This window comes from Anser anser, assembly GCF_964211835.1.
Source record: "Anser anser genome assembly, chromosome: 1".
In the NCBI taxonomy this organism is placed as follows: domain Eukaryota; kingdom Metazoa; phylum Chordata; class Aves; order Anseriformes; family Anatidae; genus Anser; species Anser anser.
Window position 1 is genome coordinate 24466900 of NC_139720.1, and position 24363 is coordinate 24491262.

Here is a 24363-nt window from a genome sequence, read left to right on the forward strand (position 1 = left end):
TACTTCTACTGCTCCTAATTTGAGTCTGCTCCAGTTTAGTAACTCTAATGCAGGGACAGTGCATTTGAATGTTTTTGTTTTATACGTCTGTGCTATGTCAAAGAACTTCTGACAAACTCTGAGCAAATCCATGCTGTTGTTAGAGGCTTATATCCTTCTTGTATATTACTTTTTTTTTGTTCTTGTCTTACAAACAACCAAAACAAAGCCATTTTCTAGGCAGTATTGGTAGCATTTCAGCATTTCTTCAGGGTTTTAGTTTTCTTCCTACTTACCTTAATCCGTTTTAAAAATCCTGAATTGCATGAAGGGATGCTAAAATAAATTTCTTAAAGGGGATATATTTCTAGTGATGCATTTCTGTTGTTTCCTGGCATAGCTCCTGCAGAATTCAGTCCTAGATCATTTCTGTGTAGCATTTCCAAGAACAAATATCCAATCATGTTAATGGTCCTAATGAAAATTATTATACACTGAGAGCTGTCTCTTCCAGTGCCTAAATAATACTCATAGGTGGCGGTTTCAGAGCAAACCAGAAAAGCTGCTTCTAGGCACATGTAGGTGAGATGTGGAAGTCTGCTACTAGATGTAGATTTTGAAAGTACATATGGGCTGAAAAAAACAACTACAGGAATTAATTGAAACAAAAATTAACAAGTAGTGAAGTCAGAGACACTGTTTCTAGACAGAGAAACTTCTGGGGTCACTAATAGCATGAGTATAGGAGAAAATTCTGGGCATATGCAGCTGCATGCTTGCATCCCACTTGCTGCTTTCCTCTGAATCTTGTTGAAAACAAGATACGAGACTGAATATACTTTTGGGTGGCCATGTTTATGTCTTTCACAGGTAAAGTTTCTTCAAAAGAGCCTAAATGACATGGAATCAGAAATCTTTTTTGTTTCTTTGGCATCTTTAAAATTCTACAGTCAGGTGTTCTGTATAAGAAAGTTTCGTAAAATGGAAGCTTTAAGAGAACTAATCATCTGAGTCACACTGTGAAAGCTTGTTCTCACTCAGTAATTGTCATCAAAAGGCAGTCAGGAGCTATAAAAGTACATTTCTGACTCTAACTTGTATTGAAAGGATCACCTACATTTGTCATTCTGCATTGGCTGGTTTTCCAGGGCAGAATTTCTCTTATCAAAATGTTAGATTGGCCTTATTGTGTTGGACCAAATATTCATCTAATACAGAATCATATCTAATGTGGCCAGCAGCAGATGACTGAAGTGTGTAGGCATGATCTCTAAGTACTCTTCCATACTCCACCCGCTGGCAGGGCAAGAGCTGTCCTGAGCCAGATGTGGTTTCTGTGCGTGTATCATTCAATGCATTTCTCATTCACAAACCTTTCCAGGAATGCATAAAACGTACAATGAAATGTAACTAATTTGAGTTTGTGGAAACAAGCCATAACTGTTGCTGTGCTTTATGAGAATGGAAATTGATATCTGGCACTACTCCTACATTCCTTAGAGTTGCTAGAGATACAGTGGAGGCAGTCTGCATCTACTGATACTGAAACACAAACTTTTTTTTTTTTTTCCTGCTGTTGTATTTTGGATGGAAACAAGTGGTATTAATTGGTTCCAATATTTATATGAAGTCTGGTAGATTAGAAGGGAGTTTTCCAACGTATGAGGGTATGAAGTGTCAAAATCGTAATCCAGAAGAAAATCACATCATTTCCAATTAAATTGGAAACCCATTAAGTTGGATGTTTTAAAGTGATGATTTACTCTTTATCAAACTACAGATAGATAATTCATCCATAAGGATTTCCAGAAAGAATAGGACCTCAAAGTTTCTGTTACTTATGTATTACTTATTATGTATTGCTTATACATGCTGAGAGCAGAGATGGTTTCTGTGAAGAGCACTCTGTTAATGAGGTTCCCCTAATACCAGCGTTCAGACATGTCATACAAAAATCCTACTTAAATTTATGAAGTTTAAAAATACACCGTACTTTTTGGTTCATAGAGAATAATGTGAGTGTGTCTTCATGGAAAGCTCGATTTATCAAAGGTGAAGAAACTGCATCTATCAGTAGACTTACTTAGAAGTATTTCAATATTCAATGAATGTCACATTATCTACTTTTCATGACTCATAGATACAAAAATTCTCATTCATTTCATCTACTTTCAGGAAACCAACAGCAGTGCCTCAGTTTAGAGCACTGGCACCATAGGGAAATGATATAGCCAATGAAGATAGAAGGGTTCTTCCAATGGGCAATTTGCAAAGCTCTGAAGGTGAAATACGCCACAAATAGGTTACACTGGATCTATACAAAATACAAGGGTAATATGAGAATGGCATAGTGGAGTTGCAAAGATGAATGTATTTCATTTGCTCTTTCTCTTTGGAACATTTTCTTTTTATCTTTTTAATTCATGTTCAATTTCCATGTTGGACACATGCAGTCAAAAGGCTGAACAGCTTTACAGGCTTCTGAAGTACATTTTCCAGTGACTGGAGACTAAGGCTGGTGTAAGGTTTTCCTGAATGCTTCTCCTGCTGTGCCAGAACCTCAGGTTCTGAACAGTTCTTGCTCCTCTCCACCATGGTTTCACACAGAAGCTAATATAATGATGCTAGCATGCTCAGTGGATATTTTGTGGGGAGTACTTAAGTGAAGTTTAGGAAGTACTACTCAAGTGTCAATCAGTGTTTCAAGAGGTCAGCTAGAACTTGTTAAACTGGTTTGTTTCAAAATTTGGGGTGTTTTAAGATAGTGTTTCTATTGATTTATTTGGGGGATATTAAAAAAATCCAATTATCAATTTAAAAAAGAAATTAAAAATCACAGCGTTCTGAATATCTTCTGTGTGCACAAATTGAAGGATAGTGTTAGATTAATTCATTGTCATAATTTATGTGCTTCATTTCAAACCACAAATACAGATGTAACATTTTTTCCTCAAGTCCTTGCTAGAGCAGATGTACTAATCTATAATGATGTTAAAATACCTACTAGTGGTGATTACAACGAATGTTAAGAAAACACAGTTGTCAAGCTTTAGGATTAGTTCTGCAGAGGTCTGTCCATGTTCTTTATGAAGTTGAAGTTGTATCAGTTCAAAGGAAAGCTCTCTAGACCATGAAAAGAAATACATAAGTAGCCAGAGATAACCAAAACAAAGAAACACTGTTAAAATAGTTCACTGCTCTTAGGAGCCTTGGCCACTCCTACCAAAAGTGGACTGTTTTCAACACTGGGACTCCAGCAATGGAGCTACATCAATTGGCAGCTTAGTTCATTGATCTGTTTTATATCAGTGTGACACTGAGCAGTGTGTTTTGACTGATTCCATCAGTGGCAGTGTATGACCTAGCAAGAAAAGTAGATTTTTCATATTAGCAGGTCCTTGGCCATTTAGGCTTTGTAGATCATAAATAATATCACTGCCTGCCTGGAAAAAGAGTCACCAGTTTTTCTATCTAATTGCAGTGTCATTTGCTTCCATTCAGATGGAGAAGTGTCTGGGCTGGATGCCCAGATGCTTTTGGATGCAGAGAATGAGTTGATTTAAGGCCTGGCAATACAAAGAACCATTGCTATAGCCCAACTGGATGCTCAAGGGAGAGAAGTGCCATAGAAACTTTTTCTAATACATCTGCCTACATTAGCATTTAAGTTCAGATTTTCACTTTTAAAACCAATCTCTAAGTTGTTTCTGCTTATTGTGCTTCATTTCACCTCACAGAACAGCGTGTGTTCACAGACTGCAATCTTTTTAGATGAAATTAAACCAAGAGGTGAACTCCAGGGGTGCACCATATATGTTGCGACCATTGGTAGCTATTTGGTCCATGGGATCAGGCTAGCACTAGCCCAAAGTAAGCCACATCAAAAAGCAGACAGTGGACGTCTGGTCCTCAGCACCTGCTATTCTGCAGTTGTGGTGCATTAGCAGTTTACGTTACAATTAAATTACATCAAAATCACAGCACTTTCTGCATTTGCATTGGGTCTGAAGGATATCATTCTTTGCTGCCTGGAATTCTCACAAGGCTAAAGGATATATATATATATATGTCTTGACAAACACTCACACTTTATATACCAAATAGATTTCATGATATGACATAAATTGGATTAATAATTCTCAGGTTGCCGCTGCAGTTACTTCATAGGTTCTATAAGTACTGGCATGCATATTCACAAATGCTGAAGCGCTCTGGAGTGCATTAAGATATCCCTGTTAAAGAATCTAGGGATAACTGATCTTCCAGCATACCTATATCCATTTAGACTGTAAATAAAAAGTTGTTTAGTGGGAAAAAAAAAAAAAAAGCACATTTTCTGTTCATATTAGGAATATCTTGCTCATTGGAATAAATGGAACTGTTTACTGTGGTCGTGCTGTTTGTATTACTTGACATTCTTCAAGATTTCTATATCCTTAGCAGTCATAATTACAATAGAAGTTTAGGCTGATTTTTTTTTCGTTCCATCTGTTGAAGGCTTATTTAGTTCTCTTTCTCAAGAGCACAGAAAGTACGAAAATGAATCTGAGAATGTTTACTGCTAGGTTTCTTATGACCCAGGTCATATTGTTGTCTTGAATCAGTTTTCTCTCTCGTCCTCAACCGAAGGCAAAAAAAAAAAAAAAAAAAAAAAAAAGGGCTTAATCTTGTGGGGGTTAAATAAAAGAAGGAATGCGGTGCAAGGAAGATTCCTTTTATGCAAGCGTGCAGGGATGACTGAAAGTGCCTGTGGGCATTTGGTCCCCATTGGTTCTCACATCGAATGCAATGATGCCCACAGATAGCCTGTATTGTTGTCAGCTAAATGGGATCATGAGTGTCTGAAAGGTGTTTGAGAATGAACTGAAAATCATTTTCACAAGTGGATGATTACTTCTGCCACATGTTAACCGAACTCTATCAGAATGGCCCAGATTTTTGAGACTGCATTAATTGCTCTTTCAACCTTGACTGAGGTTTCTCTTTAAGAAAGGCCTTTGCTGGACTAAACTGCTACACATATTGATTTTCCTTTCTATATTTTTTTCATTGTTTGTGATAAATGAAGCCTTTTACAAGTAGAGAATTTATCATTCAAGATGTAGATAGATTGCTTCATTCCTTGGAATAAAAAGGCCGGTCTAAAAATGATCTCTGTAGAAGTAATAAGTCCTTTCTCATTTCTCCAGCGGTGAATAGCTCCAGTATTCCACACTCAATTATGTTTTTCAGCTATTCATTAGTGCTGATTTTTTTCATCAAAAAGTAGAACCCTGCACTCTCACAGCGTGGACTTCGAGCAAATAAGCTGCCATTTTCTTTCCTGCGTATGCCATCACATAATTGAAACTGAACTATAATATTTAGCAATGTGGTTCTGAATTTTTGTAACGCAAGGAAATACACTTAGAAAAATATTCAACCCTTATATATTTAAAAATTTAGTGATGGTCAGACTTCGTTAAGAAAATGTGTTCAGTTCAGAAAATACTCTGTTTTTATCTGTTCTATTTCCAGAGTAAAAAATGATACTGACTGAGTCAAGGTGATATAGATAGCATTTTTCCCCAAGTGTTTCTGTATTTTGTAGTAGAAATGCAGTTACTTGTATTTTTATTCGTTTTCCAGAAAAAAAAAGAACTTTAAATATTATTTTTTTTTTTTTGCACCATAGTGTAGGCATTGTGAGGTATAATCAGGTAAATCTGTGTCTTAAAAATGTGTCTTAATACAGTTTTGATTTTTACTTTTTAATTTGGGAGTGAGGAAAAAGAAATAAGACAGTATTAAATAATGTTCAAGAAAACTGGAGAATTGTTTTTAAGATTGTAAGTCTTTAGAAAGTGATTGTGTGGTTTGTACATTTGGATATTTGGATGACCTTTAACATTACTAGAAAAATGGGTTATAAAATCTTTTCACTGTTGTAGCACTTAGTGACTCAACATGCATGATCAAGGTCCTATTTTCTCTGTGCTGCAGAAAAGCAGATATAATAGTCTTAAGTTACTGGAAATTATGTGAGTAATATAGAAAGACTGAAAAAGTAAGGCAACTAAACATATACATACAAACTATGAATATACTTTCTAATATGTGCAGGTACCAATACAGATATTAAGTATACATATTTATTACAATATTAATATATTTTTAACAGAATAGAAGTCTGGCATGTATATGTATTGCTATGTACATTAGAAAACCGATCCTTCCTAACTGATTGTCAGTCTACTCATTACAAACTCTGCAAAACATGGTCTTAAAGAAAAGTCAAAATAAATCTACTTAGTAATAAGTGATGACTATTCCAGTGCCTGGGTACAGGAAGACTGTCTCAGTGTTTTTCTTCTCAGTGTATGGCAGAACTGTAGTAATTAAAAAATTATTTCAGATTATCACAATATTAGAAACCAAATTAAAGAGAGAAAAATTGTAGCAAATGTTGTGGTTGGTTTTTAGGAATGTGGTCTTAGCTGCTCCTGAATATCAGCTGTTTCTCAGTGTTGGATGGTGTATTTTACCTAGAGGCAGGCATAGCATTTGAAGGAATGGCTGTTGTGTGATTCTTATTGCCACTGAGGGTATTTAAAATAATCTGAGAAAATAATGCTATGCATCTTTTGCATGTTTTTTGGTTTTTGTTTTTTTTTTTTTTGTGGCTGGAGAAAGTGAACAAGGCTTGTAGGTATATAGAGATACACATATGGGTAGAGAGATAGCAGACTGCAACTGTGTGCTTATAATTATGAGAGGCTGCTGTTCTTTGTGGCACTGACGTTAACTGAGACTCGTGAAAAAAGGTGCAATTCCTCATCTTAAAACATTCTTGAACTTAGTTCTAGGTCTTAGTTCACTTCTGAATCTGTTAACTTCTTAATTTTCTGCTCTGGCTATAACACTTAAGTGATATTTAATCCTGGAAACTGGCTTTTATAGACTTTTTCTTTTATAGATGCCAATTGTAATTTCTACAGTTTGAAAAACTAGCTTTCTGTAGTTTCTAGATATTGTCCAAATTTAACAACATTCTTAGGTCCTTTCCTTCCTGTTTATTTCAATGGAAAAATGAATGGAAAAGAGAAGCTCAAACAGGATTTAGGAGTCTGGGAATTGGCTCCTTCTGGGTATGTGAGGCTTAAGTTAAAGCAAGTATTAATCTCCTCATCTTTCAGGAGCTTGAACGCTTGAAATAAGCATTGGATGTTTCTCTTGTAAATAGCTGAAATTTTCTGCATCAGAAATCACTGTCACCATTAGAGATGGCACTGGAAGAGGAATTAATAGTATAAGATTATAGTTGTGTGTTTATAGTGATTTGCAAAACCAAGTGTCATAAGGCTTTGCACTTGTATACCAAATCCCAGTGTTGTGTCATGAATGGTATCTTCTTTGTTATCTAATCTTATCTAAGACCATCGGATTTTAAACTTCGGTAGTTAATGTTCCACTTCTTTGTTTTCCAAGGAAGCTGTTATTTAACACTCTAACTGGAAGTGAAATCACTTTCAATTTGTAGGAGGAATAAAAAATGCACGTTGCTGGTTTTGTTTTGTTTTGTTTTGTATCCTTTCCTATTTTATAATTGTGAATTTTCTGTAACTTGTGACAGTTCTGCCTGTACTGCAGAACCATATGTGGTATACCTTACATGAAAACTAATTTAAAAAGCAACATTTTAGCTGAGATGAAGTGTTCTTTTTAGGCCTCTTATTTTAAAAGCACTTTTCGATACCAGGCTCAGTTAATAATGAAAAGGAATGAATTTAAACCTGACATTACTAGGGCTGGATTGTTCATTTTCTGCCATGTTCCTGTTAGTACATAAAGTCACTGCTGCTTATGATACCGGCATTGGTCTCGAGTAAGAGGAATTCACTCTTAGTCTATGGCTACTTTACAGTAATTTAAGACATGGCAAGATGGTGAGAACATGGTCAGGATATCTTTGTACTGTAGCATTAGAGGCCTGTGTATTACTGTCAGTTGGTCTGTGCGGTCCATGGGGCCATTGTCCTCTGACATTGGTCAGAGGAAGCTATAGGATATTCTGAGTGGCAGAATCACCATGTAGAACAGATCAGGCTGAAAGCTGAGGGAGCTCAAAGACCACCTGTGGACCCTTTTTGTTTTCTCTCCCGGGTCATTTATCTTCCAGGCTGAGTGGAATCTTGTCAGCCATTCCCCCTCCACCTGGAGGCAGTAGTGGAGAAATTAACAGGGGCAATAGCAAAGTGATATGCTTTCGGTAAAATAAATGTTCTGACTCTTTTGAAACACATATGAAAAGCACAACAGCTCATATTTTGTGCAACAATATGGACCTGTCGCTCTGTAAGGTAAGTGCTTCTTTAATTGGGAAACAGAAACTTTCAAATAAACTTTATTAATGGCATTTCTTTGGTACCCTTTCTGACATAGTCCTGGCTCCACTTATTCCTTTTATTGAATCTAAAATAATCACGGAATTAAGAAATTAAAAAGTGTATGGCAGGATCTGGACTGATCAAAGAAAGCTACATCACATGGTAATCCATCAAACTGGACCACTGTACAACTGTATTTTCTCCCATAGAGGCAGAGTAACCAAGCAAGGCAAAGTTTGAGGACAGGTGTAGCAGAAGTTGAAGAAGGGTAAAGTGTCTGGGGCTTACTAATGAGGGAGCCATTAATTAATACGACAAACCACCACAGTTAATGAGAAGCATTATGCTGAACATTCATGTTAGATACAAGTTTGTCCTTTGTCCATAATATCTAAAGTGGGAAAGAATGTGCTGCAGATCCATCCCACCAACCATCTCTAATCACGGCCATTGTAACTTCTCCATTATATATGGCATAATAATGCTAGCATCTTCTGGAGACTGCCTATGAAGCCAGCATACATTGATCTGAACAATTTGGATCTCTCTTTGACCCACTGAGTTGCACTAGATGCCTTTGAAAGAGGCCAGCCAGTCAGAAAGGATATCTCATAGGTTAACAACAGTGTAACACAACCAGAGTGCCAGAAAAAAATGTCACTATTGTGCCATAAAACTTGCTGCAATTGTTTTGGTAATGAGAATGTTTCCCCTACCAGCAAACAGTATTGGCATCTGTAGTTTTATCTTATCACTTGTTGATATTCCTGACTACAATTGTTGGAAAATTGCCAAGATGACAAGGAGGTTTTTATAATCTGAGTCTTTACAGTATGTCTTGGAAATAAGGCTCTTGTTTACTCTGGAAAAAAAAATAATCTTGTTTGCTGACATTTTGTTATTTGAGCATTTTCCCAAACTGACGCTGTGACTGACTTCTCACAGACTAGAGAAAGACTAGGAAATCTATAGAAACTGAGTGGGGGAAAAAAAGAAAAGAAGAAAGAAAAAAAAAAAAAAGGTTGGGGAGTTTAACATTTCTATATTATAATATTATATTCAATATTTTGGTGTAATCAAAACTTAAAGCTTTTTATTTCAGAGGCAATTCATAAAATGTAAATGATGAGCAGATTGGTCTTAAACATGAGATCATTAGCTTCTGCTTTTTTTTGTTTTATTATTAAAATGCCTAGTTTTGAATGAAAAGGGATATCTGTGCATTTTTTGTGGTCTGAGTAAACAGAAGAAAAAATCACTTCTTAGATGTGACAACACTGAAAAATGTCAGGTACAGCAAGTGAATACACTCATATGTATTACAGGCTCATAATATCACACTTATTACTAATGGAAAAAAAATCCTTTTATTATTTCCTTTTCAGATATTTGTACGCTCTAGGACAGAAGGTTTGGAAACGGTGGAAAAAGCGCTACTTTGTTCTTGTTCAGGTTAGTAGACTACCAGGAAATCTCATTGAAAAAGTAATCTTGGACTATTTGTTCTTATGTATGGTATCTGAAACCATTTATAGATCACCATCTTCAGGCCATATATGCAGCACTATTCCAAGGTTTTTACATCATAGACAGTTACCAGGATATATATATATATTTTAATTTACATATATATATGTAGTAAACAGAAATGTCACTGAATTTTCCATATATAAATCAGTCCTAACCCAGAGCAGTGTTTCAACTGAAACCTAGAAATTTCTGAATATTGTTGTGAGCTTGAAACATTCCACTGACAGCTTTCTAGCAACACTCAATTTAAAATAGTTCTATTTTTTAAGTGGACTGTACTTACTGTTGCATTTATTCTATCTCAACACAAATTTCCTGCCTTTAAAATTAAATAATTGCAAAGATTAGTTACTAATAAGCACTTTTTCATATATTTTTTTTAAATGCTGTTTTTGTTCTTTCTTCCACTAAAATCTAATTATGTGGTGGTTATAGAAAATCTAGGGCAACAATTGTTCTTAACCACAAAAATGTGCTGGGCTGATAATTCATAACCTTTTGTCCAAACCTAGTGCTGTGTTTTCACATGCTGATGAATAGCAACATTAACATGAGGCTAATACAATCAGAATAAAAAAGTAGATTTTACTTGAGTTGTCAAAACTGGGAAATGAACAATTTCTGTGAATCTTTGGAAAAATCAATATTTTCTGTTTGTGATTGTCTTCACCTTACAGTTACAAATTTGACGTTCTTTTGAGTTAGTTCATAGAACAATGTTCTTCTGTGTCCTTTGTTTTGTTGATAGAAAAGTGTTAAAATGTGAGTCTCCGTTAACGTTGTATGAAGCTTGAAGCCTGTTTACAAGAGTTTAAGAATGAAGGCTTCTAAAACAGCTTTACAGAAAGCCTGACCCCCTTCTCTACCATTCTGTCAGTCATATTCACCTGGTCTCTTTCCTACTCCTAAATCATGAAAATTATAAGGATGTTAAAGAAAAAAAAAATGAACAAGATCTTAGTAAACCTGAAACCTGAGAGTATTTGCATTTTATTCTTGCTAAGCTTGTTGTCAATACAGTGTTCTCCCTGGCTTCAATGGGAATTGGCTTGGATATTGATAATTAGTGAATAATGGTTGTAAAGTTGAACAGGACTTCAGGTTGAAGTCATCTGGAAAGGCTAAGGAAATCATTTTGGCTCAGATCTTACCTAGGTTTTTCTGAGAATAGGTCAGGTCTTCTTGTGACTTAGTTACTAAGATTTGCAAAGGTTGAGAAGATCTCTGTATAGGATAGGTGTTAAGGCGTTGATGTGAAGGCAAAATAACTTACCAGAAAAAAAGAAAAACTTACCAGAGTTACCAGAAAAAAAGAAAGACTAGAATGCTTACTTGTCCTTCACACTCTTCTTTCACACTCCTCCTCCTTTACATCCTCCCTTTTATAAAAAGAAAGACTTTGTTCTCTTCCTCCAAACCACAGCTACCACCTGTGTTTTAAAGTGCACACTGAAGAGACCAATGGTATTTGTGTGTAATATGGAGCTACCTGTGAGAACAGCCGAGTGAATTTTAGGTATCTTCTGCTTCCTATGCTGAAATTGAAATACAGAAAGAGAATATTACAGGAATTTTCCAAATGTGATGGGATTTAGACATCTATTTCATCTTAAATCAGCTACCAACTCAATAAAGCTATATCAAAAGTACTGTGGCAAATCAATATTTACTGTCCAGACAGCTCTGGCTCATTTATATAGTCTACACGATACACACACTGACAATAAGTTGAAGTCAATATGTGTGAAAAAAGCGTTCAGTAATGAATATCAGCCTGTTGTATTGATATATCATTGACATATTGATGATTCTTTCTCTGTAGATTTTAGCTTTTAGCTTATGTTGGTAAAATATTAAGGCCATGAAATTCAGTTGTAAGACAGAAACTATCAGTATGATACACACATGCTTTGGAAATTTAACTCAGGTGTGAAATTAGATGAATAAAGTTGATTTTTCAGAAGAGTGATGTGAGTAATGTGCATCTTTGTTATTGCTACATGTATTGGAAGTTATTAGTGGTGTGTGAAAGAACAGCTCGATGTTATAGGAAGGTTACAAAGTCTAGAAATTTTAACCTCTTCATTATATTTGCTTTTCTTCCCTTTACAATCCAGTCACTTCTCTAAAACGTTGTTCATTTCAAACTAGAAAGTGACAAGGATATTACATGTTAGGTAAGAAGCCTCAGCTGGACATGCTGTGTTTTACTTCGTTTGTCGTCTGATGATAACCTTCCTTCGGTAATCTAAATACAGATTCACTTCTATAACTTAATTTCATTTGTTCTAATGTTTGAAAAGTCAGTCATTTGCTTAACAGATAATTTTTTTTCTAAATACCCCAGCTATGCAAGCTAGTTCTTGCAGCTGAACTGTCCATTAATGTCCTGTAGCAGGGACCACAGTCAGCCTCCAGGTATTCAGTAAGAGGTCCTCCTGGCACACTGAACAGGGTCTTTCTGCCCCATGGGAACATCCCCTAGCATCACTGTTCAAAAATAATTTCCAGATTGCTGCCTGTATCTGTCTGTCATGCACACACAGGTTTGTTGTCAGTTTTCCATTTTGTTATAAAGTAGGTAAAACATCTCAAAGTCAGTTAGTCAGGTTGGATCCCTGGAAAATTATGAAATGCAGTTGTAGGAAGGCAATTTCCTTTCCTCCTGTCAAGTATTACTATTTAAGAAGGTGACTTGATTATGTTTTTTGTGATTTTTTTTTTGAAAATGTGTTCTACATAACTGTGTTTTGCATACCTGTTATCCCATGGTGTATATTTCATTTCATATTCATTTGCTGAATTCTAAGGAGAACAGCTTCATCAACTACTAGAAATACACCTAAGAGCAGACACAGGTCTATTTAAAAAAAAAAAAAGTGTTTTTTTAGACTGTGCTGACTTCCTGTAATATCCCAGTAATTCTGTGGTGAAAACACTTTAAAACATCTCAGCAAATGATGAAGTGTAAGGCTGATTTTGATGTCAATATCTCTTAGCAAGTTATTCTGTTAAAAGAATATATTTGGAATATGTTTTTAGAAGTAAAATCAACAGCATTATAATCTCCATAATAATGGTAAGATTAAAAATGAACAAAGACACATAGCCCAGATTTTCCACAAACTGATCCTCAAAAACATGCAAAAAATCTTAAAAAATGGGATTCCTGTGCATTTCCACAAGTATGTGCTCACTTCCTTTTGATGGCTCAGTTTATTTATTTAATACGGTTGTACAGCGTTGTTGACAAGAAAAGGTAGGTGATGTGGTTGTCTGCTAGGCTATTTCATTCAAGCTAATAGAATAATTTTAAAAAGTGTTTACTGCAGTATCAAATTTCAAAAGTTAAATAAGTCAGTTCAGTTTGCAAGAAGGGGACGGGAGGGAGCTCTCAAGAAATGCAGTGATAGCTGCAAAGGATTTAGAGTTGTGTGACTACCCAGTGTTCCCTCCATGGTTGTGCATGAGGGCAGGTAAGATCATTGGGAATATAGATAGGGAAATACCAAACAGTACTGGAGGTGATATTTCTGCTGGACCTAGATCTAATGATATGGTTAGGGCTGAGCCTGTGTCAGGGCCCTGAGGGCATTAATGGCCTGAACTGTCCCTGCCCACTCCCTGGGGCCTCCCCCACCCTGCCACAGCCCAGGATGCCATTTCAGCATTCCCAGCCCCAACAACACCACAGTGGAGCTGGTCTCTAGCTCCCAGTAACCCTCCCCTGCCCAGCCGGGGGCCCTGGTGGGACAGGCCCACCTATGGGACTACAGCTTGGCCAAGTCTTGGCCCATCCCAGTCTCCAGAGAGGTGCCTGGTGTCCAGGGATGTGGCTGCCCCAGTGCCCTCAGCTACCCTGCTGCTGGTTGGGACTGGAACAGTCCCTGGCCATCAGGCCCTGCCCTGAATACGACCCTGGAAGTGACTAAAAATCTTTAAACCAACATACTGTTTTCTGAAATACGTACTACAACTGAAAGCAAAGTTACAGGCACAGTGCTCAAACAATGAGGTGAAAATCTGTAGTATACGTTATGCTGGAAGACAGGCTGGCTGATTGTAGTAGTTCCTCCTAGCCTGAAAAAGTGAATTTCTAAAAATGGTGGGCTAGGTTGTTTCTTGCTTTTATTTACAGCCTTGTACAGCCCACTGAAACAAATGTACTAAGCAGGTAAGGTGGAAAGCTGTCTCTCAGTTTTAGTAGCCTGACTTTTAACCATACTTGTTGCTCAAATTCATATCTATTTCACAAGATGAAATTAGAATTAGTTACTTTAAATAGTTTATTTGCTATAATTTTGTACATAGGAAACCATATACATTATAGTTTGTACATACATATAGTTTATGTATATATGACATGTCCTGTAAAGCTACTTTAATTAATGTAATGGAATACCTTTGTTAGTTTGTGTTGGCTATAGGCTTCTGCTGTAATGCTGGATATGTTAGTACTGCATTAGGGTCTTCACGGAGAAAGCTATTACACTTGTTCCTTTTGCTTGTGCACACTGGCACAGGACATTCATTCACTATATGGTCTATACACATAGTGTAGTATAATCCTGTTTTCCCAGGGATTCTCAGAATGAATTTTACAAAAAAGTCACGATACTTAAAATAGCACATTATTATCAGAGCATTATGCCAATAATAATCTCACACATTGCGACTTTCCATAATTGTAAAATCTTTTTCAAAGAGAGACAAAAATCTTCAATCACGGGCAATTGAAGTCACTAGATTTTGAGGTGGATTAGCATGCAGTCACAGCAACAACTAGTGTATGAATGACTCTGAAATCAGCTGTTGAAATTTTATGTCAAAAAGGATCAATCCTGGAGTTGTAGCCAAAGCTGTAGATCTAGGTGATGATTAGCTGAGCAATCAACAACTGAGATCAAGACAGTCCATTGTCTGTCAGACAAGCTTCTTGCGTATTCTTGGATCTTTGCATAATTTTGCAAATTTAAGAAATTATATTGTAGTTCAAAACAAGTCAGATGGCCAGACATCCTACAGACCCTGGAGAGAAGAGTTTTGGAGGCCTGTGTAAATTCATTTCCTTAAAGTTTCCAGTGTTTGCAGATTTACAAGCTCTTTTTTCTGGCAGTATCTCAATTTTGTTTCAGTGACTGCTTTTTCTCCCTCAGCTGTAAGATTTTATCTTTCCAATCACGTTTCCCTCAGCTCTTCTTATCACTTTCTATTCTGTCTATAGAGTCTTAAACCACATGATGGCAGATCCTTCTCTTAATGCTTTTTTTTTTCCTAATTGTACTTGATCAGAAGGAACTTCATGTTGTTCTTGACTGTGAATAGAGTTACAAAAGATGCAGAAGTTAGACTATAAAATCAAACTGATGGTTCTAATACTTACCTTCTCTATATAGAACTGGCTAGTTTTGTGATCACCTTTCCAGCTGCATGATAAGGGTTGTGGCAATCCTTCTGCAAACAGTATTTTTATATATAAAAGTCCTTTTTTTTTTCCAGCTTCTTAGAATACAGGACCTTTTCTCTCGCGCAGTAGGCTAACCAGTTTGGTTGGCACCAAGTATTTTCCCTAGCTGAACCTAGTTTACTTCTGTTGTGGTTCAGCCATGTCAGGAAGCTTAGTACCATGCAGGTGCTTGCTCAGTCTCCCCAGGTAGAGTGGGAAAGAGAATCAGAAAGGTAAAAGTGTGAGAACTCATGGGTTGAGATAAGGACAATTTAGTAGGTACAGCAAAAGCTGCATGTGTAAGTGAAGCAAAAAATGGAATGAATTTGCTGCTTCACATCTGCAGGCACGTGTTCAGCCACTTCCAGGAAAGCAGGGCTTATTGTGCCTGTTTCTTGGGAAGACAAATGCCATCACTCTGAACATCCCCACTTCTTCCTTCTTTAGCCCAATTTTTATTACTGAGCGTGACACCATATGGTATGGGATATCCCTTTAGCCAGCTTAGGCCAGCTGTCCTGGCTGTGTCCCTTCCCAGCTCCTTGTGCACCCCCAGCCTCCTTGCTGGCAGAGCAACAGAAGAAGCAGAGAAGTCCTTGGCTCTGTATAAGCCCTGCTCTGCAACAAATAAAACCAGTGTGTTATCACCACTACTTTCACCAAAAATCCAAAACATAGAATCATACAAATCTCTATGGAGAAAATTAACTCTATTCTAGCCTAAACCATGACAGCTTCATTTCAATTTTGCATAAAGCAACAGCCAAAAATATGTTGTATTTCAGAAAACTGCAAAGAGATGTGTTCAGAGCTTTTTTTTGTTTGTTTGTTTCTTCCTTTCTTTTGGCAGGAAGGGGAAAGAACACAAAGTTTTACAGAAAATAAAATGTTTTTTGTTTCTTCAGCACAACTGAGATCTAATTTAAGCAGTGGTACATGTATTGTGCAACATTAGCTCTGGAACTGAGCGATTAAGAAGTTCTTTCTTATTCAGGTTAGCCAATACACATTTGCTATGTGCAGTTACAGAGAAAAGAAATCTGAGCCTCAGGAACTGATGCAACTGGAAGGATACACTGTGGATTATACAGCTCCTCACACAGGTATTTTTTATGGTTTTGAAGTACAATATGTTTGTGTAAAATAGCCAATTGACTTTGTTCATTTTGATTTAGTACTGAAAACCACCAAGGCTATTTTTTTCAGCATCTGAAGGTTTTACAATTATTCCTCTAAGATTTTCTGGAGTGAAAAAATAATGGTTATAGAAAGAAGCTTGTTGTAAGAACAATAAATTCACACTAACGTTGCCTGAAACATTATAAAACCACATATGATACAAGGAAAAGATAATGAAGTCTAGTCAGTCTTTCCCGTTTCTCTCTGTTTTTGATGGTGGAATCTTGTGGCAGCATGAAGTATATTCATAAGTGATTTAGAAAAGAATGTGAATGGTAGCACTGATTGCTAAAGATAAATTACTCAGAGTAATAAAGAAAAAAAAATTGACAATAGTAGAAAAATCTACACAATTTAGTAATAGGTTGGCAGAGGGAAATCAAAGTTATACATGTAGAGAAAAATGATTCTACTGTATGTAAACACCGGATGGTTATGAATTAAGAGACCTCAAGATATTGTAGATTGATCTTTGAAAATGTTGGCTTAGTGTTTAGAATAAATGAAAAGTCAAACAATGCTCAGAAGATATTTGTAAAGCTAAGGCAATGTTATGTCACAAAAAAATCCCTGGTTGCAGCCACATTGAATGTTGTGTGCCACTCTGGTTGTTCACTCACAAAGTAAAGTACTCATATGAGAAAAGGTACCAAGGAAGGAGCAATAAGGTTGATAAGAGGTATGGAATTGCTTCTGTTTAAGAAGAGATAAAGTAACATCCAGCTATGAAAACGATGCCTTGGAGGAGAGTGTGTTAGAAAAATACAAAATACCATGTGAAATGGAGAAGATGAATAAGAAATAGATTGGAATTGAACTAGAAACGAAGTAATGGAAATATGTTCTCCCTTGACTTCTATTGTTGATTCTACTTATATCACCATTTGATCCCTATAGCTGTAGATATTATCCTATTTCTAGGTCATAAATACCTATAAAATGATTGACCACCTCCCCCCCTCCTATACACACACACATGAAAGCCAATGATTTAATGTTCTTAGTATTGATGGTGATTTAGAAGTAACTCAGACTTACTAAGATTACCTTCCTGTTTCCTGCTTCAGGTCTTCAGGGTGGTCGAATGTTTTTCAATGCTGTTAAAGAAGGCGATACTGTAATATTTGCCAGTGATGATGAACAGGATAGAATACTCTGGGTTCAAGCGATGTACAGAGCCACAGGTCAATCTTATAAGCCTATTCCTGCAAGTCAAGCTCAGAAGATGAATCCTAAAGGAGGAAATGTCAACACTGATGTATCCCCGCTTTGTAAGTTGCTTTCTTTTTCTGTTGTGGCTTTGGTTTTGGTTGTAGTTGGTAAAATATGTTGTGGCTCCCTCAGTGAAGTTCAATTAAGCAGAACTCATTCACTAGGGAAATTTGCCAAGCAGTTTGTTGTTATCTAGAAGCTCTTTAACTCAGATTATTATTACCAGCCAGGGAAATCCTGACTTGGAGGTCATTATTTTTATTATAATCCATGAATATGCAACAATTAGCTTCATCTTCATTACAGTTGACCCACATATTACCATGGAGATGGTGTTTGGTGTACATTTTATTTTTCACTAGTCTGCCAGTATAGTGTTGAATAGAAAAGCATCAATTTATTCTCAGGATTTTATAGATTTAGGTCAGCTTTATCACACACTTTATATATTAGCTATGTAAAAATTGAAATGCAGACAGTACATTGTAAGTTGAAATGTACTAGACAGGCCACTAGATTTTTGAACCCTTCAGTGTAATACTACACTGGATATAAAAAAAAATAACATAAATAAATAAACAAAAATCCAATTTAAATTTTCCTTGTCATTCTTTAAGGAAAATAATTGCTTCAAAGAAAATCAAGGTAGGTAGCGTATATTAACGGTTGAAATTTTCATATAATCTATTAGAAAGTATTCTGTCTTGTAGATATCTGCACATAGGGAGCGTATGATTTTATTGTTTCAGGGGCTGAGGGGAGCAACTTTTCTAACCTAGACAACTAATACACTCCAAGGATTTCTTAATAGCTATAAAATGTTTACAACATCATATGGCTGTATACAGTAATCCTTCCCCTCTGTCATCTATCTGTATATGTAGGGTTGAAGAGGAGAGACTGTTTTAGACTCAGTTTGGTTTATAATCTGAAATCTGTGGCAAATTGACTCAAAATCACTGTTCTCTGTCAGTCTGCTATCTATCACTCAGTTTCACATCCTTCTGTTCACACTGTAATCTTTTATCATTATGCTACTAGATGACAGTAAAATGTGCTGGTTACACTGAGCAATAGGTATCCAAAATCCTGACTGGGTTGTAAAGAAAACTTAATAAAACATGTTTTATCTCACAAAAGCACTGACATCTGTTGAATTTTTAATCTGAACCAATTTCAAAGAGTGGTCTAACTACACACCAGAGGGGTGTGTTAAGGTAAAGTATTTTGCATACTGTAAGCAACACTACAAAAGCAGAGGTGAGGCAACACAAAGCCAAACATCTCTCTGGTCCTGTGGCACCATGAATTCAGAGATGGTCTCTTTGTGAACATATCTACAGAGAAGAAGGAAAAGAAGCCCTTTTAAAGTTTTTTAAAACCCATGTGCAGAATGTAAAATCCAATTTATTAAGTAGCAAAGTGAGTCAAATTCATAGCCACACATTAATATCACAAGCCATCAATCCAATGATGGCAAAGTTGAAGACATTTCCAAATGAAACATCTAGCTGACCAAAAGTGCATTGCAGAGGGAGCTTGTGCAGACAATTAAATCGTCCATGTAGAGCAGTCAGTGTTACATAATCAAGAAGATAGTGCAGGCAATTTGCCAAATGAGTTAATGTTTTGGGATTAGTCATGGAAATATAACACTGACATTTTCAATCTATTTGGATAGTCCAATGACAAGCATCATAAAAATTCTCTACCTATCATGGTTTAGTGGTATAGAAGTAAATGAGACCCAAAATGATGAATTTTATATTTCTTTTATATTTTATTTTTATCACTCTGAATCTTTGAACTTTTTGTTGTTGTTGTTTTTGATTTTCTGGGAGAACCAGATTATAAGTGGTATTAAGCTGCTGGTGTCATAATACTAGCACACAAGAAATGCTGCTGTTTGACCTTATGATATCATTGCTCAGATTTTGAATGCTTGGTGATATTATTGTAAGGCAATTCTTTTAAAACAGTTCTGAGGTGCTTGCGCATGTATGATTTACTTGATCTTTTAAAAACAGAAATAAAAGCTGTCTTCTCATGTTACATAGTTTTCTCAGTAGGCTTGGCATCTTTATATCCACCATACATTTTGCCACCTGTAAGAGTGGAATAACTCCACTCTTCCTGCAAGTTCCTCAGTTCCCCTTCCTGTCCTTGTTCTGCTTGCCTCCAGCTACTCCCCTTGTAGGAAGGAGAGGTTAACGCCAGCCTCCACCACCCACTCCTTAGGCAGTCAGTAAGTCACCTTTATCCTCTCCACCGTGCTACTCAAAAACATACGAAAACTGTCTCGTATCCTTATCAAATTTGTCCTTCAGCAGAGCAGTAGCAATCCATCAGTGTGCTATCCCCAGCTCAAGCCTTACTGGCCAGTCTGTTTTCTTATATTCTTCCACTTTCCATTGTCTGATATCTAAATGATAAGATTCTGGGGGCATGGATTGTCTCTTTGGCCAGTGTTTCTAAACATGTAGCACTTTGGAGTCCTAGTCAATGATCAGGATTTGAAATGTTCCCAGAGTAAGCTGCCACTGTCTTGTGGAGTAGCATTTAAGGAAAGTAATGTATGTCTTGCCCGTCTTTTGCAAAGAGTATGTGCACCTTCATCTTCATCCAACCAGTTCCAGCTTCTTCTGTAACCAAGTCATAGTGCTTACCCTCCCAGTCTCTAAATCTTTTTGTTCCCTACAGTACTAGATTTCTTTCTCTACCTTCTTTCCTGCCTACCTGAGTTAGTTCAAATTGCTTCCACAGTGCTAAGACTCAACAGGGATGTCACTGGGAGCCACAAAAGGGAGTACGTCACCACTTTACAGGGCCAATTTCTGCAGTTCGCCCTAGCAGGATTTTGCCCTAGTAAATGCTACAGAAAACATGTTTGCTTCTGGGCTGGAACAGGGCAGAGATGGTGCCTACTGATTTGCTTACAACTAGGAACCAGCATGTGCTGTAAGCCTGGAGTTCTTGCTAGTCCCAATTCACTCAACTCTACTGTGTCCCTGAGGATTTTTGTAGCATTTGTGTAGCTGGGCTAAAATTGGAATTTTCTTGCGAAGCTTGCAAAAGGCATATTCAGTATGCTGTTCTGCTAAGATGAATGTGCCTGCTGAAAGAACACCCAAAGGGTTTACTAAAACTTATGCAATAGCTTTCGTAAGTTTTTACCATGGTTTCAAAATACACATTTGATCTAAAATACACCTTGAGCTAAGAAAATGGATAGTGTTTTGGCTAACGGTTTCCAAACAGTGAAATAAATGCACAGCCTGAAATAGACCATGTAACATGGAAGTATCAGCCAGAATCATGAGTTTGTGTTGTAGGCCAGTGAAAGCAGAACAACAAATTCCTTTAAGAAGGGCAGGAAATTAATTGTGAAAAAAACAGAAGTATTATTGCCCCAGAGTTCTTCACAATTCCCCTTCCCGATATTTCCCAAGGTTGAGAGAATGCTGAGAAGAAAATAGAATTGTATTTCTTTCTTAACTATATATGACAATATAGCACTCTTTTATGTCTATTGCATTTGGTTGTAGCCTGAACAGGACATAAAAAGCTCATTTGTTTAGGTATTTGAAAAATACAATCGTTCTAACCATTTTTAAATCACATTCATATAACATTTATTATTTCCTCATAATCTTTAAGTTCTTATATTTTTTAATCCATTTTATTTCAAAAAGATTTATGAATTCTCTCGTATGTATATCATAATAGCAAAATAAGATGCGAATATTACATCAGATTTATTTTTCCATTATTTCTTGCTTGCCTACAGCAAGTAAAGGTAAGTTTTTAATTGCTTTTTCTGTTGTTAGACTATATTTGGTAACAGATATTCTGTTACTATTTGACAGTGTTATCTGTTATGTTTGATTCACTTAGAGATGGTGGTCATTCGTGGGTCTTTCTGTAGAATTAAATGTAGCAAGTATGTGCATTTTAAAATAAATGGTTTTGCTTATTTTACACAAATTATCTAACAAAATCCTGCTTTCAGAAGCTGTGTTGTATTTAATAGGTTGCCTTACACATTCAGATTATCTAGATGACTCTATCAGAATGTTGAATCCACGTTTCATTTTCTACATGCAGTCTCCCAATTTCAAAAGACTTAATTTATTTTCAGTATTTACAGAGATATTTTTTTTATGTATAGTAAAACAGAGAAAAAAAATCAAGCCAATTAAGAAAGATTTAGCTCAGTATAATTTGTACAGACCACTGCCAGAAGTAAATATTAATTCTTCTCCTTTTCTGTGATCTGCCTTACTTTAAAGGAGTTAATAAATCAGATACCCATGTAAGATGGAAAACTTACAAGACATATAGAAAACAGTCACATATTAGATTGGGTTTGGAAAACTTTTAGGTGTGTGTATCATTTTTGAAACTGAAAATGTTTTCACATTGTAGTTTAGTACTTTCAGTAATGTAAGTGGTTTTGTTGATATCAGTTTATCTTTGAATTCATGTGTTTAAATATATTTAAATTATACTAATTAAGAGAAAGCATTTCATGTAGCTTTGTCAAAAATATAAGCTAAGCTTGTCATTAATGATAGGCTATTCTAATGCTTATGGAAATATTGTTAATCTGTGTAATCACATATGCTACTGATCCTTTAGTCATTAAAAATACATGCTGCTGTTTCTCTGGGATGATAGTCTCATACCTTACATCATCGATGTATTGTCATACTGTTTATTTGCTACATCCACCTTGGTGAAATCTGTCACATGGATGTGACTCTTGCTTTGACAATGCAAAGCCAAGTGATATGAATTAGTTTCTGCATCTTTCCAAGATGTGATGCTGCAGATCCTTCAGCTTGAATTAAATAATTCTCCCATCCACAAATACAGCTGAAAGTTGGACTTGACATGGATCAATATGATCTGGGGCTAAATTTCTAAATGTGACTGATTATGTTAGCATCATGCCCACAGATCAATATTGAGTTTTATTATGAACCTGACTCAATAATTGGGTTTAATCAATAAACTTTTGTCTCCTTTTCTTTAGAAATTTTAGTTTTGTACTATGCAGGTTTTCAAAACTGCATTTAGGATACACTTAGATCTGTACTTTTCTAGTAACGAATATAAAAAGACCTAGGTTTGAATTTAAAGGAACAAAGAGCCAAGACCCTATTGAAAGGGGAAGTCAATTTTTAAGTTGATAAGACTGTTCACCCCAATACAGTCTATAGAATCCAAGACAGCTAATGTGCTAATACATAACTAGTCCTTTTGGGCACTGTAAGGCTTTTTCTGTCCATACTTGATAGATAATTCACATTGAGGATTTTGACAAAACATAGCATTAATGAAAGCAATCACTAGAGCTTCTCTTTTGATAAACCCGCGGGGTTTAAAGGCGTTGAAAGATGCAATCTGTGAAGAACAATAAATTTGGGCCTTTGATTGAAGTGCCATTTGGGATGGTATGTTTTCTCAATGTATTTACACAAAAATGCTGCTCCCTTTTTCACTACTCTTTGCTTGAAGGTTGAAGGAGCTTTTTGCCATTACTACATTAAGGTTTCTCTCATTAAAAGCTGAGTACAAAAAGAAGGCTGGAAATGACCTAGCTCAAGCCAGTGTGTTCATTTCTGCTCCAGTTTGCCATTTGAGAAGTAGGCTTCAAGCCATGATGAATATTTCTATGAGTGGTACTTTGATCTACAGTAAATATGCTCTTTCTTGTCTATAGAATAAATGCATAAACCTTTTCTTTTTCTATTTTTTTTCCAGTGGAGTGAAGAATATTTATTTGGCTATTTTGCTAAAACTAGAGTCACAAAAAAATAAAAAATAAAAAATAAAATATAAATTACAGAACACATTTTTTTGTACTTGCAAATTGTTTTGTGAATTGTAGCATTTGAAGTGTTTGAAGACCATGTTTGCAGAATTATTTTAATGTCCTATGTTGTGTTTTCAGGTAGCCTTTCTAAATTGTTTTGTTTCATCTGTCAGTGGGTATCAACTTTTTTTCTAACTGTTACATTCCATAGATTTTTATGATGGTAGAAAAATAATTCAATAATGCTATTTGTCAGATTAAAAAAAAAAAAGATTCTTTAATAAGGCACTTGCAAGCACCTACTTACGTAACTAAGAATTGTACTTATGTAACTAAGAATTGTAATTTCTTTGCAATTTTTTCAAGAGACTTCATGTATTGAGAATTATACACCATGTTACGCTCGTATTTGTGAATCCGCACAGACACTCACATGTATTGCTCTGCACATTTTCTCCTTTGTATAAACAGATACAGACCGTGGTCAGAAACATGGCATGGAGGAGTTTATTTCTGCTAATCCCTGCAAATTTGACCATGCTTCCCTCTTTAGACTGCTTCAGAGGCAGACCTTGGATCATAGATTGAATGACTCCTATTCTTGTTTGGTGAGTATAGACTAGAAGATAGCTATAAAGAAGTGAGAAATAGTTGTTACAAAGTAGTCCTTTCTTCCTCATTCATTCAATACCTGTGGTTGTAGTTGGAATAAAGGGTCCAGTCGATTGCTTTCAAATTTGAAAATTATACACTTGCAAACTGCTGCTGTGCCACTCAATAGAAAGCAAAGAGACCCAAACTGTCTCTGATTTTATCAGTTGAAATTTGTCATG

At 36.0% G+C, this 24363-nt stretch overlaps 1 protein-coding gene across 17 annotated transcripts in view; it reads left to right on the forward strand.

Moving 5' to 3' along the window:
- Window positions 1-24363, forward strand: part of CADPS2 (calcium dependent secretion activator 2) — a 311395-nt gene that overhangs the window by 181532 nt on the left and 105500 nt on the right. For all 17 annotated transcript variants that reach the window (XM_083829288.1, XM_083829287.1, XM_083829297.1 and 14 more), the window contains 4 exons: window positions 9731-9797; window positions 16316-16424; window positions 17568-17771; window positions 24002-24138. In XM_083829288.1, coding sequence (XP_083685414.1) covers window positions 9731-9797; window positions 16316-16424; window positions 17568-17771; window positions 24002-24138 — 517 coding nt within the window. The remainder of the gene's footprint in view (window positions 1-9730; window positions 9798-16315; window positions 16425-17567; window positions 17772-24001; window positions 24139-24363) is intronic.